The sequence below is a fragment of the Capricornis sumatraensis genome, chromosome 16 (genome assembly GCF_032405125.1).
Source record: "Capricornis sumatraensis isolate serow.1 chromosome 16, serow.2, whole genome shotgun sequence".
NCBI classification, from domain to species: domain Eukaryota; kingdom Metazoa; phylum Chordata; class Mammalia; order Artiodactyla; family Bovidae; genus Capricornis; species Capricornis sumatraensis.
Window position 1 is genome coordinate 20,554,975 of NC_091084.1, and position 20,514 is coordinate 20,575,488.

Below are 20,514 nucleotides of genomic sequence, written 5' to 3' on the forward strand. Positions count from 1 at the left end.
TCTTTGCATGAAATGTTCCCTTGATATCTCTGATTTTCTTGAAGAGATCTCTAGTCTTTCCCATTCTATTTTTTTCCTCTTTCTTTGCATTGTTCAGTTAAGAAAGCATGGTATCCAATCCCATCAGTTCATGGCAAATAGATGGGAAAAAAACTTGAAACAGTGACAGACTTCATTTTCTTGGGCTCTAAAATCACTGCAGCCATGAAAGTAAAAGATGCTTGCTCCTTGGAAGAAAAGCTATGACGGACCTAGACCATGTATTCTTTGCTGACAAAGGTCTGTATAGTCAAAGCTATGATTTTTCTAATAGTCATGTACGATGTGAGAAATTGGACTATCAGGAGGACTGAGCACTGAAGAATTAATGCTTTTGAACTGTGGTGCTGAGAAGACTCTTGAGAGTCCCTTGGACAACAGGGATACCTGTCAGTCCTAAAGGAAATGAACCCTGAATATTCATTGGAAGGACCAATGCTGAAGCTGAAGCTCCAATAGTTTGACCACCTGATGCAAAGAGCTGAGTCATTGGAAAAGACCCTGATGCTGGGAAATATTGAAGGCAGGAGGAGAAGGGGATGACAGAGGATGAGATGGTTGGATGTCATCATCGACTCAAGGGACATGAGTTTGAGCAAACTCTGGGAAATAGTTAACAGAAGTTTTATGCACTGCAGTACATGGGGTCACAAAGAGTTGAACATGGCTGACTGAACAGCAGCAACAAATGACAACACAGAATTGGAGTGGTTAGATGAAGAAGGGTTACAGGGAGACTGATTAGAAAGCTGGTTGCAATGTTCCACAGAACAGAGAGGAAAGATATGGGACAAGGGTAGTAAGAGTGGAGATGGTCACATATAAGATGACACAGAAAGCTTATATGTCTTTTGAAGCTTATAAAATATTCTTATTTCTGAAGAAATAATTATACAAGTGGTAAATTCAAAAGCTTTATTGGTGAAAGTTGAGATTCAGGTGATATAGGAGAGGACCTAGCATATGTACATATTTGTGTGACCTTGGTTAAGCTGTTTAATCATCTGAATCACATTTTCTTAATTTTGAAAATGAGAACAATAATTCTTTTTCTTCCTACTTCATAGAGTTTGGAGATGAAGTAAGGTAATATATGTCAGAGCACTTCATAAATTTGTAGGGGAATGGCACTTCTGATCTGTATTTCTTCTTCTCATCAAAACTGAAAGCAAAATAAAAGCTAGTTGGATTACATTTCTCTTTTGGATATTTTCATCCTACTTAAAATTGATTCCTTATTTCAGGAACAGTCAGTTCATAGAGGTGCCCCTGATCTCTGTGTGTATGAACTACATTAATTTCTCAGCCTTAAAAGAGGAGTGTGGGATGTGGGCATAACTGTAGGGCTTCTTGTTTCATTTTGAGCTGGGAGGGAGAAGAGAGATGGGAGTGATTAGTCAGCGGGGGAGGAATTGTTGCAGCTTCCAACCTGGCAGTACCTGAAGAGAGAGAGGCATGTTGACAGCCCAGATCCCAGGTTGCATTCTGCCAGTTGTTAAACATTTAGCAGGGCTGCTGCTAAGTCTCTTCAGTCGTGTCCGACTCTGTGAGACCCCATAGACGGCAGCCCACCAGGCTTCCCCGTCCCTGGGATTCTCCAGGCAAGAACACTGGCGTGGGTTGCCATTTCCTTCTCCAATGCATGAAAATGAAAAGTGAAAGTGAAGTCACTCAGTCGTGTGCGACTCTTCGCGACCCCATGGACTGCAGCCTCCCAGGCTCCTCCGCCCATGGGACTTTCCAGGCAAGAGTACTGGAGTGGGGTGCCATTGCCTTCTCTGAAGTCAATTCATTGTTGATGAGATGCTTCCCAGAAATAGAAGAATGTGGCTTTCAGTTTAGTGTTTGTGTGGATAACTATCTTAGAACAGCTATTTTATTCATCAGGGCAGAGACCTTGTCTTATTCACTGCTACATCCCCAGTACCTAACAGTATATCTGTACTGTGTCTCCTTAATAAAATCTTGTTGAAGGAAGACATTTTTTGTAAAGCATCTTCATAATATTTACTAAACTTTCTTAGATCATACTTAACATGTACAACTATGCTTATGAACGTTTTTTTTTTTTTTTATTCTCTGAAATGTATTATATATACCCATGTGGTCCACAGAGTCTAGTTGGTTCTCCCTTCTTAAAATCTTTCATACCTATTGCCCACCTCCATCTCACTGCCACTTCCTTCACTGAATCCCTTGCCTTACCTGGATTATTGTATCGGTAGTTTTAAGCTGATATCCTACCTTCAGATCTGATACCCTCCACCCTCCCCTCCCATTGCTGCCAGAGTGCAGCATCTATAAGGTACCAATTTTAGTCTCCTGTATTTGAGTATTTAAGGATCCTGTAATACTTCCCTTTTACTTAGAGCAATGGGTTTCCAGCTGAGATGTTCAAACAGACTGACATGTCACAGCCATCTGCAAGGGATAGATGTGTCTCTCTCATGGAAGCGTCCTGAGAGAGGTAAACGCTGTTTATATATTAGTTCCTCTTCACTTTCTGCCATAAGGGTGGTGTCATCTGCATATCTGAGGTTAGATATTTCTCCCAGCAATCTTCATTCCAGCTTGTGCTTCTTCCAGCCCAGCATTTCTCATGATGTACTCTGCATATGTTAAATAAGCAGAGCGACGGTATACGGCCTTAACGTACTCCTTTTCCTATTTGGAACCAGTCTGTTGTTCCATGTCCAGTTCTAACTGTTGCTTCCTAACCTGCATACAGGTTTCTCAAGAGGCAGGTCAGGTGGTCTGGTATTCCCATCTCTTTCAGAATTTTCCACAGTTTATTGTGATCCACACAGTCAAAGGCTTTGGCATAGTCAATAAAGCAGAAATAGATGTTTTTCTGGAACTCTCTGTCTTTTAAAAAGGCTATTAAATGAATTTTCCCCTTCCCATCTCTGAGAGACTGAATTTTCTGCATATATTTCAACCAGAACAACATATTGAATGCAAAAGCAGGTATAAGAATCCAATACCTTCTTCTGAGCCAGACATTAAGAGATTCGTTTAAAATGTAAAACATAGTTCTTTTGTTTTGGAATTTGTAGCTATTTTCATAAAACACTGTGTTAACATGTGTTAATATACAGTGATACAGAGTTTATTATTATTGCTTTTAAGTTAATGAATTTTTTAAAATTCTGAGTTTAAACTTCTTATACAGTAAATGATATTAGATATAATCCACATTAACACAAGCTCTTTGGACCAAAAAAGCTTAAGATTTATTGGGATGACCAAATAGTTTGTTCAGAAAACCCAAACCAATTTTTTGGCCAACACAAAACTTTGGTAATTCTCTATCTGCAGCTTTTCGATAGCAGATTCCTTTGAGAGCATCAGACTGGAAAATTGGAATATCTTGTAACTTGGGAGATTAGTGTTCTTCAGTACATGATGACATTCAATTTTTGTTGATATCCTTGATTATTTTCAAGTGGACCATATAGTAGTATTTTGTTGAGTGTCCTGCTTACTGCCTCTAAGGGCAGCCTTTTCTTTTTCCCTTTTGATACTTGTTTCCAGACCCTTTATTTTTAGCAGGAAATTTTACCAGGAAAGCAATAAGGAACTTTTGCAGTGGTGACTAATCCTTATTTTCTTTACTTCTACCGCCTTTCGTTATGTTTAGAGGTTATCAAGGGAAAGCTGTTCAAAAAGTGTTAGCAGATTTCAGGCTTCAGTAGAGGCCTACACAGTCAATAGCCGTGATATTCTGAGTTGTTATTCAGTTTCTGGGAAAGAACAATAAACATTTGAAATCAAAGAATCATTGAATCATATGGTGTGAAGAAAATTTATAAAGTGTATCCACTAACAGAAATTCATCCAGAATTGTTTTTTAGTCCTGCTTACTGCTTATAATCTGTTAAATGCACGTGACAATGTTTGTTTGTATTTCTTATCTACCAGGTGACAAAACCAATCCACCAAAGATAAATTTGTTATAAGGGATGTTCATTACATAAAATGTGTAGTAAATTTATTTTAGTTTTGCATTACTTTGGTCTTTGACAAAAATAAACCATTGCAGAACAAAGTAAAAAAATCCTACCTACCTACCTACTTACATGAAACTATGAAACTGGATAGTTTCAACTTTCTGTATCTTGGTATTCATCCTATTTTTTTTCATCATTCTTAGTGACTTTGTATACTTACTTTGAATTTAGAAGGTCCCTTACTATTAATGAGCTTGTAAAGATTTGATTGTCATTTTCAGGCTTATTGTGGTTATAAAATTATCAGGAAAATGTTCTTGTATGCTTTCATTTGGCTTTTTATATCTTTACCTAATATTTTTGGTAGCCTTAAAATTTGCATAGTGAACAGGAGCACTAAAACAGATTTACTTTATACTTTTATTTCTTTGATAGTTGAGTAACTTGGAAGTAATTAAACTGTCAAATTTTTCCTATGTTGCATATAAGGGACTTAATAATGATTTACTTTTTGAACTATATTTTGTTTTACTTTTGAAATGGTGTGAGTTTTTTCCCTCAATGCAAATGATTATGGTTCTGAAAGTCACGTAGAGGCCTTCACCAGAATAGAAGACTTCTAATTTGAGGATCTCAATTAGCGGTATTTATTTGGGGCTAGAAATAAGACCTGATTATTTATCAGCTGTTTTCTTAAACCACAGTTTTCCTTGTGTTCTCTTAGGCTAGAGATGAAGAGGAAGCCTTTCTGGATTGGAGCGATGATGATAATGATGGATTTGATCCAAGCACACTTCCAGATCCAGATAAGTACAGAAGCTCTGAAGAGTCAGATAGTGAAGATATGGAAAATAAAATCAGGTATGTTTTTACTGTTGGTAGCATTAAGAATAGGAATCTTCTCCTTTTAATAAATTCAAAAGATGTATGGAGACAAACATCTCATGCTCTTCTCATTGTTTTAGAGGCCCTTCTACTGTTCCTGTAATACCTGTTTAACAGATATATGGGTGATAAAGAGTTGTATCTTTTTTTGTTCTATTCTTTTCTTCTCTCTCTTTTTGAATCTTTATGCTTAAGTATTTGATCCACTAGGATATATTTATTGCAAACAGAGATAAGATTTTATTTTGATTGACTGATGAGATTATTGTTAAAAATTATCTCTGAATTTTTAAATAACATTCTTTGATATAAAAGTAAGAAACACATAAAATAATGGAAGACTCATATGTAAATAGCCCTCTCTCAAATGTTTACTTATTTGTTGCCATACCAATAGCAGAAATGGAATGAATTGAATGACCTGCTCAGCACTTGTTTTCAGAGTATGATGTATTAGGTTATATTGAAATTCTGTTGATTTAAAACTTGAGAATATTGAGCTGCATGGACATTCTAAATCAATGAGCCTATTAGGCACAAGGAGGATACTAATGCTGGATGAAGTTAATGTGATTGAAGGGGAGAGGAAACTGGTTGGAACCCCTCAAGTGCTAGTCTGAAAAGTTTGGAGTTGAAAAAAATAGGCCCCAAAGAGCTATAATCTGGCTTTAAGCATTATGAAGAGGTCTCAAAAAGATTATCCCCTTAGGGAAATGCTATGGTGAGATCATTTCATTTACCCTTTATTTTAATCTTGTGCTTATCTAGACATAGAATTATTTTATAATAGTGAAAATGACCCATCCAAAACACAGTCTTCCCATGTGATGCCAGAAACTTGAGATTTTTACTGTTAGACCACTAGGTTATGGATATAATAGCATTCCTAACCCAAGAAGCATCACAGGTGAAAACAGTTTGTTAGGATTTAGAAAAAATATGTAAATTATAAGGGTTAAATAATTTAGGTCCAGAGCATAATGTTAATCTTTAGAAATTGACCTCTAAGAGTAAATACCTGTATTCTGCTTCAGAGTTTCTTGGTACACATGTCCAGACCTTGATGAGCTATCAGTATGGTTAAATTTGTTGCCCTTTTTATTCTTATATAAATGCCCCTCTTTCAGAGTAATTTCTGGGATCTCCATTTCGATAGGTGGGGTTTTAACACACATGACTTTATATCAGTAACTTCCAAATGCTCTGTGTAATTTTTCTCTCTGAAGAGAAATTTAATTGGTTCTTATAGTTTGTTATTTGGCGATGTTTTCCATATCTCTCTAACATAACTTGAAAACATAGGGCCAACTTTTGAAGTCATTGGTAAGATGACAGCAATCCTTCTGTATCTGATTTGTAAGGATTTTTTTCTAACATTTTTGGTAGCTTCTGAGTTGTCCTTAATCTTCAGACAGCAGACATTTCGTTTCATTCTTTTGGCATTTCTTACCCTCTTAGTGACATTTCTCTGCTACCTCCTAGTTAATATGACTTCTTCTCTAATAGTTTCACATGTTTCATCCTTTTAATTAGTCTGTAAATGCTTTGAAGCCAGAAACTCTTTTTATATCAACACATTCAGCTCCAGCCTTTACTCATCTCTCCAACATTAATGTAATAGGCAGAGAGAAAGGCCCTGAAATAGTTTCATTGATTAATTAATTGAGGAAGGAGATTTATAGAGTAAAAGAGAGAAGTATAATGATAAGCAACTGTACTGCTGCTGCTAAGTCGCTTCAGTTGTGTCCGACTCTGTGTGACCCCTTAGACGGCAGCCCATACAACTTAAATGAGACAAATGACAGAATATGTTGTTGGAGAACTGGAAGAAGCCAAGTTCAGATAGTGTAATGATGATGGACAAAGACAGTAGAAATACCTTGAGAGATGCCAGAGCGTCTAATTCAGTGGCAAAGGTTTAGATGGGAAATATTTTTTATTATTGTATGTGTTTATTTTTGGCTGTGCTCAGTCTTCACTGCTGTGCGGGCTTTTCTCTAGTCGCCATGAGCAGGAGCTACTCTTCATTGCAGTGCATGGGTTTTTCACTGCGGTGGCTTCCCTTGTTGTGGAGTACAGGCTCTAGGGTGCACAGGATTCAACAGTGTGGTTCCTGGGCTTTAGAGAACTAGTTGTGGTACACAGGTTTAGTTGGTTCATGGTGTGTAGGATCGTCTTGGATCAGGGATCAAACTCATATCTCCTGTGTTGGCAGGTGGATTCTTTACCACTGCACCACCAGGAAAGCCCCAGATTGGAAATATTTAAGCATTATGTAAAAATTAAAATAGTTTTAAGTGCCGGCATAACTGGTAACTACACTAGCAGAGATTGAAAGGAATTGAAAACGTTGGTTTTAGGCCAAAGAGAAATTATCTTTTGTTGAAAAGAATATTAACAAGGTCTTTATTCCATTAGTGCATTTAGGGGCTTCCTAGCAGTTTCATCTTTTGTATGAGCACAGTAATTGTCTAGTCCAACCTCTTCCTCTCAAATGAAAAAAACAAGCTTTCAAAAGATAAAATAATTTGTCTGTGATCACAGTACAAGTTAAGGACAGATCAGTGTGATCTGCCTGAATCAAATTGATTCCTTGGTTCTAAGACTCCAATCGGCTTATATAGAATTACTCAGGCATTAGGAGAGATAGCTCAGGAAAACTATATTGAGACAAATGTAATGTTATTTGACTGAAGATCTGATCCATGGACTAATCATAGGATGGATTTGACTGGACCATGGTTTCCCAGCCTTAGCACTACTGACATTGTGGCCCAGATGATTCTTTGTTTTGAGGGGTTTGGGGTAGCTGTAGACTGTTTAGCATCATCCTCTACCACCAGCACCTCCTCAGCTGAGATAAGAATTATTTTCAGACATTGCCAGATATCCTTTGAGGAGGAAATTCTCTCACATTTGGACAACTACTGGACTAAACCCCAGAATAGCAGAACATATTACTAGCGCCTTAATTGCCCAATCCCTCATCCAAGGTAGGCTTTGTATTCTGTCCATTTAGCCCTAGCAGTCCTTGTCAGACAGGGCTATCAATCAGTTGGGATCAGTATACAAGATTAAACCTGTTTTCCATTCCTAGCCTAGAGGGCAAGGTTTAGGGTAATTTGTAAGTAATAGTCCATATCTGAAACTTAAACTCTCATTTTCTCTTCTCTCTTGAAATTACTTTAGTGGCAATGAATAAAGATACATGTAAACTAAAACCACATTGTTTTAAATAAGAGAAGGTATTCACAAGTAAATTCACCATACACTAGAATTTTGACAGTAGTAATTGCTTCTGCTATGCATAATGATAGCACCAATACAATCTCCCTGTATTGTTCAGTTTTGCTACATCTTTGTTTCTTTGCCTCTCGTGAATATGACTAAATGCTAAGATTTTGTGACGTTAGCTTTAGACCATCCTCCTGGCTGTTCACTGGGTTTATTTGGTTCACAGTTTCTAGCTTCTACTCAATAATTGCAGCAACAGCTAGTGTTCCCGCCTCTTGGTCACCCTCACTGCCACTGTTCTCCGGATATTAATTATCACTTTCAGATACGAGTTTGTATGGGACTGGATATACCAGTTAGAAAGTGGCTTTTAGTCCCAAACTAAATAGTACAAGCTAATTTCTTTGAAAGTTCCCTTTGTGTATTTGTTTTACCTTCACTTTGGTGACACCCATAGATATTCAGCTCAAGTAATGATTTGGCCTCTCTACATGGAAAGACACTTGTAGGAAACAGGCAAAGGAGAGCCAGATTTAGTGGAGGACCACTGACCTTGGGATCAATAATTCCTCTTCAGAAAGATCTGATAGAATTTTAAAGAGTTTGTACGTCTGTCCTTCTCAGCTTGGTATTTAGCCACAGTAGAATTTAAACCCTCCTTAACCCTCTCTAGAATTATCAGAATTGTCATTTCTATCACTGAAATTCAAAAGAGATTCTGATATATGAATCAACTCCTTTAAATTCGCATGACAAAAAGGTGTCTTGCTTATAGTATGGTCAATTATATGACCATTAGTTCCTTTTAAGGGATTTTGAAAATAAATGCTGCTGTTAATAGCTCCATTTATCCACAGAAACAGAGCTATGAAATACAGGGAGTGGGTAATCTACCCGTTGTATAGAAGAATGTCAGCTGGTTAGTCAGTAGCAGATGCCTGAACTCCGTTGGCAGCTCTAAACTTTTGTGTGCTGTTTTTAACACTAGGTAAGGAAGAGAGAGCTTGCTTTGATGTTCTCTGGTTTCTTTTCTTATCTTCTTCCATCTTACAGTTGGTCTAGGCTGTGTTTTACTCTGTGGTTTTCATTTCTGATTCCTTCTATGAAATTAGCATAGGTAGAATTAGTATAAAATGTTAGGATTTCTTGTTGTTATTGTTATTAAAAATAGAACAATTTGGTAGAAAACCTGGCTCTTTGTTGCTGTGGACTTTGTGACATCAGAGAATTCATTAGTCTTCTGGGAATTACATGGAATCATGTATTCTTATCTCCAGTGAGTTTTGATATAGACTTTTTAATACTTTTTGAGGACATAAGACCTCAAATATTGCATGCAATTATCTTTGTATTTATAAATGATTTTTCACTTTTTTATCTTCAGAATAGTCCATAGAGTTATACTGCTTTAACAATAAACATTTTGACAAGCTTCTATATGTGATGCTAAGAGCTGCAGAAAGAACTTTCTGCTTTATTTAAATCACATCCTGATTGCTTAAGAGTTAAAAATATCTTCTTGATCTGTAATCTCTGGCTTCTTGTCACATTTCCTCCATCCATTCTTTCAACTGAGAATATTTTTTGTACCTATCCTGTGCCAGGCATAGTGTAGGTACAGAGGATAAAACATTAAGCAGAAAAAATACCTTCTGAGCTTTGACAGAGCTTTTAGTTCAGTGGAGGTTACAGATGGATAAGCAAGCAATTACAAACCAGCATGTTGGTTAAGTACTGTGATTTGTGCATTGACAGAGGTGATGAGGAAAGGAGTAGGTAAGCCTGAAAATGATGTGCCTAAGTCTTGGGCTTGGCAAACTAGAAACAGCTTCCTGAAGGGCGTGATGGCTCAGCCAAACCTGAATTGAGTTTAAGTTATATAAGAGCAGGGAGAAGGGTAAATTGCCTTATAAAGAAAGCTGAGCACAGAAGAATTAATACTTTTGAACTGTGGTGTTGGAGAAGACTCTTGAGAGTCTCTTGGACTGCAAGGAGATCCAACCAGCCCATCCTAAAGGAGATCAGTCCTAGGTGTTCATTGGAAGGACTGATGTTGAAGCTGAAACTCCAGTACTTTGGCCACCTGATGCGAAGAGCTGACTCTTTTGAAAAGACCCTGATGCGGGGAAAGATTGAGGGCGAGAGGAGAATGGGACAACAGAGGGTGAGATGGTTGGATGGCATCACCGACTCAATGAACATGAGTTTGGGTAAACTCCAGGAGTTGGTGATGGACAGGGAGGCCTGGCGTGCTACAGTCCATGGGGTCACAAAGAGCTGGACACAACTGAGTGACTGAACTGAACTGAAAGGCCTTTGAAGTGAGACAAGTAACTTTAACCATATTCCAGTTAAACTCTTCTGTTAATACACGTGTTCCTTTTAACTGTGGCTCACAAGCTGAGAGAAATTTGGTTCTGAGCATGTAATATAAGATTAATTTTTGTATATCTTGTAGCATTAATCATGTTTGGTTTATGGCCATCTTCATGTGGATTGCTAATGATGTGAAAATTTGTAAAGTATTGAATACTAAGGAAAAGAAGCAGCTGGATGTTCCAGATATTCATTATCCAGTCAAATTAAGTTTTTAATATTTATAATCTTAACATTTTTCAAACAAAAAAGGGAAACCGAAAAAGTGTGTGATTAGATTGCATTGTGTCAATGTTTTCTTCACAGACCACAGTCTCTGGCTAAGGCAGATTGCTTTATATTGTTATGTGGTAGGGTATTTGGTAGATTATTTTAGGTGGTCTAAGATCTCTCACATGTGTAATTTCTAGTGAGACTGTTGGCATAATTTAGACATAAAAACCTTTATATGGATTGATACCTTTTCTTGTACAAGGTAAATTTTCACATCTAATATAATTAGCTATTCTTTTTCCTTAATCTGACACAGCTCTAAATGAAAAGGCTGATCAAGGATTTTTGTCTGGTTTTTTTTTTTCCCATTTGTTGAGGGTTTTGTTTTGTTTTAAAAATCTGTTTTATGCTAGCTTTCTGAGTGAACTTGCCCATCTTTAAAAGTTTTCTCTTACTTGAAGGAGATGTACTACTTTAATCTGTGTGGTTTCTCTTACTGTTGTTCTGTGATAACTCTTGAGTAAATTTTGCCCAGCAAATACCCTTCCAAGACTTTACAGTCAGCTTTCTTTATATGTGGGAGACTTTTTTACCTGGAAAAGAAATATGTATACATCAAAGATAAATTTGGGGAGAAGGAAAATTCCCAGAAAGCATTTTCCTTTCTTCACTGGTTTTAGTTGGGGCTGGGTGTTGCACATTATATATTTTATATAAATTGGTGGAATCATAAGTGCTAAATATAGAGGATGATTTTTGAAGGGATTTTTTTTCTTACTCAGTGTCTAGGTGATTGTTAAATAGGATTGGCTATAGTTTTCACTTACTTGAACCACTATTCACTGGTGAATCTAGATGTGGGTGGTAGATATGGAAAGAAGTTGGCTCAATTTAATGATATTATTAATGACTTCATTATGTGACTGCCATTCTTTCCTTTTATTCTTTTCAACTTCAGGAGGTATATCCAATATGCCTAGCAACTTTCAAGAGAAAATCTCAATCATCTCTTCTTTGTGAAATACAAAGTTCACTACCTATCAGATTTCATAGAGCTTGTATCATAACTTAGTACGTTATGAATGATGAGTTAATTTACTTGACTTTCTTTAAATTTTATTCCTTTTGTCTTTCTCCCTTTTGCCATTGCCCTGAAACAAAAGCATATCCTGTTGTGATGTAAAGCATGAATGGAGAAACTTCCAAGGCAGACTGTTAGGATAGCAGGGAGGCAGGGAGTAAGCAGGGTGTAGGGGATGGGAAGGCAGTATTTTTTTGTCTTCAGACTCTTAAGGGAAAGGTTGCTACCCACTGAGGAAGGGAAGATGTTATTTTCTTGGATTAGAGTTGGGAAAGGGAAGACATATTTTTAAAAATACAGTATTTAAGAAGCTCCCAGTTTGACCTTACTTGTTTCTACAATTATTGAGCAGAAGCATGAAAGTGAAAGTCGCTCAGCCGTGTCCAACTCTTTGTTACCCCATGAGCTATACAGTCCGTGAAATTCTCCAGACCAGAATACTGGAGTGGGTAGCTGTTCCCTTCTCCAGGGGATCTTTCCAACCCAGGGATTGAACCCAGGTCTTCTACGTTGCAGGTGGATTCTTTACCAGCTGAGCCACCAGGGAAGCCCGAAGCTAGAAACAGTGTACTAAATAAAACTCTCAGGTTTTACCCTGTGCGTTCTACTCCTCTGTCATTTAGCCACCATTGAATAACTGTTACTCAATGACAGTGGTAGGTTTGCTATGTTTCAGAAGCGCTAGGATCTCTAAGAAGTTGGATGAATGGCTGAGGATGCCATGAGACCAGAATGAACCATCTCTCAAGGGTGATGAAACACCTCAAAGGGTTCTCTTGATTTCTGCCCTGATGATGATGTATGGCAGCTTTGCTTTCACTGAAAAGACTGTTGAAAATGATGCTTTCTTAGGACCATCCTTGAGAGTGATGCCACCCTTTTTTTCATTTCACAGTGCTTCATGTAGAATACATTAATGTCAATGACTATATTACATCATTTTCCTTATCCATTCCTCTTTTAAAATTTTAGGTTGTATTCATTTTAAGTTTTTTGTTTCTTGTTATTTGGTTCGTTTTGTTTTTGCTATTGTAAGTAATTCTTTAATGGATAATTTTGTTGAACATTGGGTTTTCTCTCTCTTAAAATCATTTGAAGGACTAATGAAGAGTAAGATGAAAGTGTAAAACTTAATTTCGCCAGATAGTTAGAACACTGGGGACATGATTGGGTAGATGATGATTATGAATATTAAAAACTAATCAGTGAAAGTAGTTTGAGGAGAAAAGCTAATGTGCTTTTGGGGAGCAGAAATGTTTTACATACAGATTAGTAGCAAAATAAATCCATAATATAAACTGAACTCGTGTGAATGTTTAAACTTTTTTTAATCTGGGAGAAGAGAAATCATTATGTATGTCTTCTAAGTTCCAACAGAGCAGAGGTTCTTAACCTGGACTTGATGGATGAATTTTAGGGGAATCTCACACATGTTTATTGTGAGATGGGGGAACCAAACTTTTTGCCCATCTCAAATGATGTTTGTGTATTTTTTAGAAGGGAACATGTACATGTGATTGCAATCCCCTGCCTGCTGTTGCCCTCTCACAATCCCCAACCTTTTCTGATCATTAGAATTCTGATCTAAGAGGATATCTTCTGCTCTTGCAGTTATATTTTAATGAATGCAGAGCCAATCAGTATTTTCTTTGACTAAATTGTTTTTGCAAATCTGTTTCTAGTACTAAGCAGCTAGAAAAGAGACATTAAGGACATGAGACATTTTCAGTTCCATTTCTATATACAGTAGCCTTCACCATCAGAAAGAAGCTGGGCAGATTTTATTGAATGTACTGAAGTAATTAATCTTCATTAGGACTCTTGCCATGGCCTTGTAAATGAAATTTTATGATAAGAGGAAAAGTCTGGCACTATATTTGAATACCAGAGTGCCAATATTTAAAGATAGGTATAAAGATTTCTGAGAATTTTTTAATGGTCCCAAGGTCATGTATTATTAGCTTAAAATTCTTGAAGAAGAAGTCGAGGCTACATTTACTGATATGAATGCAAGAAGGTGAGTTTTATATAAATAAGGGCAAGTGAACATTCAAATGCTGAACTCTGGTAGCTTTCCACACACTATTTGGCAGCATGTTGTAAAAGGACACCCACAGATTTCTGTGTGAGTGAATTCTCCCTGTCCTCAGCTTCCTTGCGGCTAGATCAGTATGCAGTTTCACCTAATTTCTTGTGTGCATTCCAAAAAAGAGAAGAAAAGCATGAGGTTGAAAAGCTGTACAGAGACTGTAGAAGGAGCGTGCTTTCTTCCAGCTTATCCTGGCTTTTTTTAGATGTCTGAATAGGCTTGTATGGCGATGTTGATCCTCCATTTTATGATGTAACACACACCAACTTGCACAGCCCTAATTGTACATGAACAAATACAGCTGCCACAGAAGTTAGGAGCTCTCACATTCAGCATCATGATGCTTTCTGGCGGCACAGTCTCTTCCAGTGTCAGGCTTACAGAATTCCAAGTGATTATGGTTACCATTTTGTAACTTAATTATTGGAACCAAGTGTCCTTGAAAGTTTAGGGATTATATTGTGTTTCTGTAAAGCCCTAGTATACCAGGGAAGAAGCTGAAGAAAGGTTTTCCCAACAAATCTTTCCTTCTTTGATGTTTTGGCCACAGTCATATCAGACAGCACTTGGAATGTTCTTGAGGCTTGGAGTAGCAGTTCTAAGTTCAGGCCCTGTAGGCCAGGGAATGTGGTTTCCAGGTTACAGAGAATGTTCTCATCTCTTGTATTGGAGTTCACTTACACATTATTTATTTAAAGTATGCTCACATCACTTATTTAAAGTAAACTATTTAACAGTCAGTAGCCTTTCTATTCATGGCAAGTACTGATGATTACATTCTTCTTGTTGGAATGTTCCATCCCTTTCTATATCTGTTACAACTATTGACTAAAGCTACCTAAGGGCCAGAGGGAGAATTTTTTTTAAAAGCAAGCCAAATAAGACATGGTAGTTTCCTCTACATGAAAAAATATTATATCAATGAATCAAACTCCATCCTTCTGCTTTTAAGTATTAATACTTGGGAATTTAAACTATGTCTCTATGTCTGTTCCTCAGAGAATGGTCTCAGAAGCATCTTTATTACAGAAATAGTTGCTTGAGCAGGTCTAAGATACAAATTACATGAGGTTTTATGAACCAGGCTTCCTGGGTAGCTCTAGTGGTAAAGAACCTGCCTGTAGGAGACACGGATTCAGTCCTTGGGTTGGGAAGATCCCCTGGAGGAGGGCACGGCAACCCACTCCAGCATTCTTGCCCCTGGAGAATTCCATGAAAAGAGGAGCCAGGCAGGCTGCAGTCCAGTGGCTCGCAGAGTCGACCACAACTCGAGCAACTTAGCACACATGCATGCATGCTGTGAACCAAGAAACTGAATGACTTTCCCATGGGCACCACTGCATACAGTTTGGAATATGGATGTTCATTCCATATCTGAAACTTAGCAACATGCAGAGAAGTAGGAGTTTTATGAAATTAAGTCTGTGTTGGAACAAAGGCAGGCTATTTTACCCTATGGGAAAAATTGTGACTTCTGGAGTCAGGTAGACCGACCTAAGTTTGAATGTTCATTTCTTTTACAAGTTGTAGGCCATACCAAGTTAGTTTACTTAATCTCTCTGACCTTCAGTTTTCTTCATCAATTGAATGATGATAATTCTTACCTTGCAGGGTTACCAGGAAGATCTAATTAAAGTAAGAAGAAAGCAGAGTATGATATGTAATAGAGTCATTAATATAATCATTTTTAACTACTAAAAACAAAACTATGGCCAGAGTTTTTAAATAAGTGTATACTCTTCTAAGAATAGGATATCTTCTGGGATATCAACTTTCTGCTTTCCTCCTCCTCAAAATCTTTCATTAAGAAAAAAAATCATTTATTACACCCCATAAACACAACATGGCAGACCCCTATTTTCACTACAGAACTATCCTACAGACTAGTGCTGTGTGATATAATGAAAATGATGTCATTAAAATATCCTATTCAGTGTATGGATGAAGAGTCTGTATTACCAGCCTGGAATGTGGGAAATGTCTTTACTTGTCTATTTTTCTTCCTCAGTGTTTTCATTATTCAGGAATTAAGCATACTGAAAGTTTACTAAATACTTGGCATAGAGCAAGAGAAATATTGGATCCAGTCCTCATAAAGCTTATATTCCAGTGAGGGAATGTAAAGAGAAGAGATGATGATAAGGGCCATGAAAGTGATAAATGTAGGATAATGAGAGGAATTGGGAGAGTTTGCTTTATATAAAGTGGTTAGGAATAACCTCTCTGAAGAGAGACATGAAGAATTATTGAAAGCCTTCTCTTTAGGATAGAGGAAATCATTCATCCTAACATTCTAACCATGAATTGCTTGTACAGTTATTAAAATTTAAATATTTATCTTAAAAGCATCTCTATAATTTTATGGCTGCCAGAGATTCCCTTTTTTCACTCCATCATCCTTCACCCATGTGTCTATCCTGACTGTGAGTCTAATTGGTTTGATAGAGGGTGATGAGGGTGAGAAGCAGCTGCTCTTCTAGTCCACAGAGTGGCAGCTTGTTAGAATGGTGTATGCCAGCATGAAGTATATGAGGACAGGAGGAGGATGTTAGGATGGACTGAGTACACCAGTGAAAGACTTAGAAAGGCCTAGGTTACGTACTCATAACCTAAGACGTAGATTATTAGTTAAAGCAGCATGTCATTCACTGAGGATAAGGGAGAAAACTTGAATGTATTTTTATGTTTAACTATTTAGGTTATAATGTGTTGATGGTGTATCAGCTCTTTCAAACTATGCAAATCTTTTTCTTATTAACTATGTACATATCATTTCTGTAGCAACCTTAGTTTTTACAGTAGAAATTGAATGAAAAGTGGAGTTTTTATGTATCCCTTGCCCCTGTCCCCCACAGCCTTTCCTGTTGTCAACAGAACTGAACAGTTACATGTTACTTAGCCATAAAAATGAATGAGTTACTGGCATTTGCAGTAATGTCAGTAGACCTTGACATTGTCTAGAGAGTATTATGCTTAGTGAAGTAAGTCAGAGAAAGACAGATACTGTATATGTCATCATTTATATATTGAGTCTAAAAAAGAAATGAATGTATATAGCAAAACAGAAACAGACTCACAGATAAATAAAACAAACTAGTGGTTACCACTAGGAATTACCAGTGGGAAGAGGCGGGGAGGGTCAAGATAGGAGTATGGGATTAAGACATACTAACTACCAGGTATAATATAAATAAGAAATGATGATATATTGTATACCACAGGGAAATATAGTCATTATTTTAAAGTAAGTTTAAATCGAGTACAACCTATGTACTGAATTACTGTGTTATATACCTGAAACTAACATAATACTGTAAATCAACTATTCTTCAATTTTAAAAAGAGAGAGAGAAGATAGTTGATAGTTGGAAAAACTATAATATTTACAGCGCATTTACCGTGCATTCAGTTCAGCTCAGTTCACTTCAGTTGCTCAGTCGTGTCCGACTCTTTGCGAACCCATGAACCACAGCACGCCAGGCCTCCCTGTCCATCACCAGCTCCCGCACTCCACCCAAACCCATGTCCATCAAGTCGGTGATGCCATCCAACCATCTCATCCTGTCATCCCCTTCTCCTCCTGCCCTCAATCTTTCCCAGCATCAGGGACTTTTCCAATGAGTCAGCTCTTAGCATCAGGTGGCCAAAGTATTGGAGTCTCAGCTTCAACATCAGTCCCTCCAATGAAAACCCAGGACTGATCTCCATTAGGATGGAATGGTTGGATCTCCTTGCAGTCCAAGGGACCCTCAAGAGTCTTTTCCAACACCACAGTTCAAAAGCATCAATTCTTCAGTGCTCAGCTTTCTTTATGGTCCAACTCTCACATCCATACATGACCACTGGAAAAACCATAGCCTTGACTAGACAGACCTTTGTTGGCAAAGTAATATCTCTGCTTTTGGATACGCTATCTAGTTTGGTCATAACTTTCCTTCCAAGGAGTAAGCATCTTTTAATTTCATGGCTGCAGTTACCATCTGCAGTAATTTTGGAGCCCCCAAAAATAAAGTCAGCCACTGTTTCCACTGTTTCCCCATCTATTTGCCATGAAGTGATGGGACCAGATGCCATGATCTTCGTTTTCTGAATGTTGAGTTTTAAGCCAACTTTTTCACTCTCCTCTTTCACTTTTATCAAGAGGTTCTTTAGTTCTTTTTCACTTCCTGCCATAAGAGTGGTGTCATTGCATATCTGAGGTTACTGATATTTCTCCCGGCAATCTTGATTCCAGCTTGTGCTTCCTCCAGCCCAGCGTTTCTCATGATGTAGTCTGCATATAAGTTAAATAAGCAGGGTGACAATATACAACCTTGACGTACTCCTTTTCCTATTTGGAACCAGTCTGTTGTTCCATGTCCAGTTCTAACTGTTGCTTCCTGACCTGCAACAGGTTTCTCAAGAGGCAGGCCAAGTGGTCTGGTATTCCCATCTCTTTCAGAATTTTCCACAGTTTATTGTGATCCACACAGTCAAAGGCTTTGGCATAGTCAATAAAGCAAAAATAGATGTTTTTCTTGAACTCTCTTGCTTTTTCCATGATCCAGTGGATGTTGGCAATTTGATCTCTGGTTCCTCTGCCTTTTCTAAAACCAGCTTGAACATCTGGAAGTTCACGGTTCACGTATTGCTGAAGCCCGGCTTGGAGAATTTTAAGCATTACTTTACTAGCGTGTGAGATGAGTGCAGTTGTGCGGTAGTTTGAGCATTCTTTGGCATTGCCTTTCTTTGGGACTGGAATGAAAACTGACCTTTTCCAGTCCTGTGGGCACTGCTGAGTTTTCCAAATTTGCTGGCATATTGAGTGCAGCACTTTCACAGCATCATCTTTCAGGATTTGAAATAGCTCAACTGGAATTCCATCACCTCCACTAGCTTTGTTCGTAGTGATGCTTCCTAAGGCCCACTTGACTTCATATTCCAGGATGTCTGGCTCTCGGTGAGTGATCACACCATTGTGATTATCTTGGTCTTGAAGATCTCTTTTGTGCAGTTCTTCTGTGTATTCTTGCCACCTCTTCTTAATATCTTCTGCTTCTGTTAGGTCCATACCATTTCTGTCCTTTATCAAGCCCATCTTTGCATGAAATGTTCCCTTGGTATCTCTGATTTTCTTGAAGAGATCTCTGCTGCTGCTGTTAAGTCACTTCAGTCGTGTCTAACTCTGTGCGACCCCATAGACGGCAGCCCACGAGGCTCCCCCGTCCCTGGGATTCTCCAGGGAAGAACACTGGAGTGGGTTGCCATTTCCTTCTCCAATGCATGAAAGTGAAAAGCAAAAGTGAAGTCACTCATTCGTGTCCAACTCTTTGCGACCCTATGGACTGCAGCCCCAGGCTCCTTCATCCATGGGACTCTCCAGGCAAGAGTACTGGAGTGAGGTGCCCTCTTTCCTATTCTGTTGGTTTCCTCTATTTCTTTGCATTGATCCCTGAGGAAGGCTTTCTTATCTCTCCTTGCTATTCTTTGGAACTCTGCATTCAGATGCTTATATCTTTCCTTTTCTCGTTTGCCTTTTGCTTCCCTTCTTTTCACAGCTATTTTTTAAGGCCTTCTCAGCCAACCATTTTGCTTTTATGCATTTCTTTTTTTGGGGATGTTCTTGATTCCTGTCTCCTGTACAATGTCACTAACCTCCAACCATAGTTCACCAGGCACTCTATCAGATTTCGTCCCTTAAATCTATTTCTCACTTCCACTGTATAGTCTTAAGGGATTTGATTTAGGTCATACCTAAATGGTGTAGTGGTTTTCTCCACTTCAATTTCAATCTGAATTTGGCAATAAGGAGTTCGAGCTACAGTCAGCTCCCAGTCTTGTTTTAGCTAACTGTATAGAGCTTCTCCATCTTTGGCTGCAAAGAATATAATCAATCTGATTTTGGTGTCGACCGTCTGGTTATGTCTATGTGTAGAGTCTTCTCTTGTTTTGTTGGAAGAGAATGTTTGCTATGACCAGCGTGTTCTCTTGGCAGAACTCTATTAGCCTTTGCCTTGCTTCATTCTGTACTCCAAGGCCAAATTTGCCTGTTACTCCAAGTGTTTCTTGACTTCCTGCTTTTCCAGTGCTTATTTATCAATTATCTTCGATGAGATAGATATTAAACACATTTTACAAATTAGGAATTAACACTTCATGAAGTTAAACAGCTTTCCCAAGTTTTGGCATTTGTTTCAATTTAGTCAAGTCTGACTCCAACGCTACTTTTTCCATACCAGATTTTTTATAAAACTGTCAAGTGACTGATTTTAAAAAGCAGTCATTTCAACATTAAACATGCTAGAAGAAAAAGATATTCTTTTTTAAAAAATTATTTATTTTAATTAGAGGTTAATTACTTTATAATATTGTATTGGTTTTGCCATACATCAGCATGAATCCACCACGGGTATACACGTGTTCCCCATCCTGAACCCCCCTCCCTCCTCCCTTCTCGTACCATCCCTCTGGGTCATCCCAGTGCACCAGCCCCAAGCATCCAGGATCATGCATTGAACTTGGACTGGCGATTCGTTTCATATATGATATTATACATGTTTCAATGCCATTCTCCCAAATCATCCCACCCTCTCGAGATGTATACATCCCAGAGGAGTTACATGTCTTTTTTCAAAGAAAATAAAAATTACTATTTTTTCATTGAATCA

At 37.9% G+C, this 20,514-nt stretch overlaps 1 protein-coding gene across 1 annotated transcript in view; it reads left to right on the plus strand.

Moving 5' to 3' along the window:
* DDX10 (DEAD-box helicase 10) overlaps nt 1–20,514 on the plus strand; it is a 311,316-nt gene that overhangs the window by 275,486 nt on the left and 15,316 nt on the right. Inside the window, exon 17 of the mRNA XM_068988708.1 lies at nt 4,714–4,850. Within this exon, the coding sequence (XP_068844809.1) occupies nt 4,714–4,850 (137 nt within the window). The remainder of the gene's footprint in view (nt 1–4,713; nt 4,851–20,514) is intronic.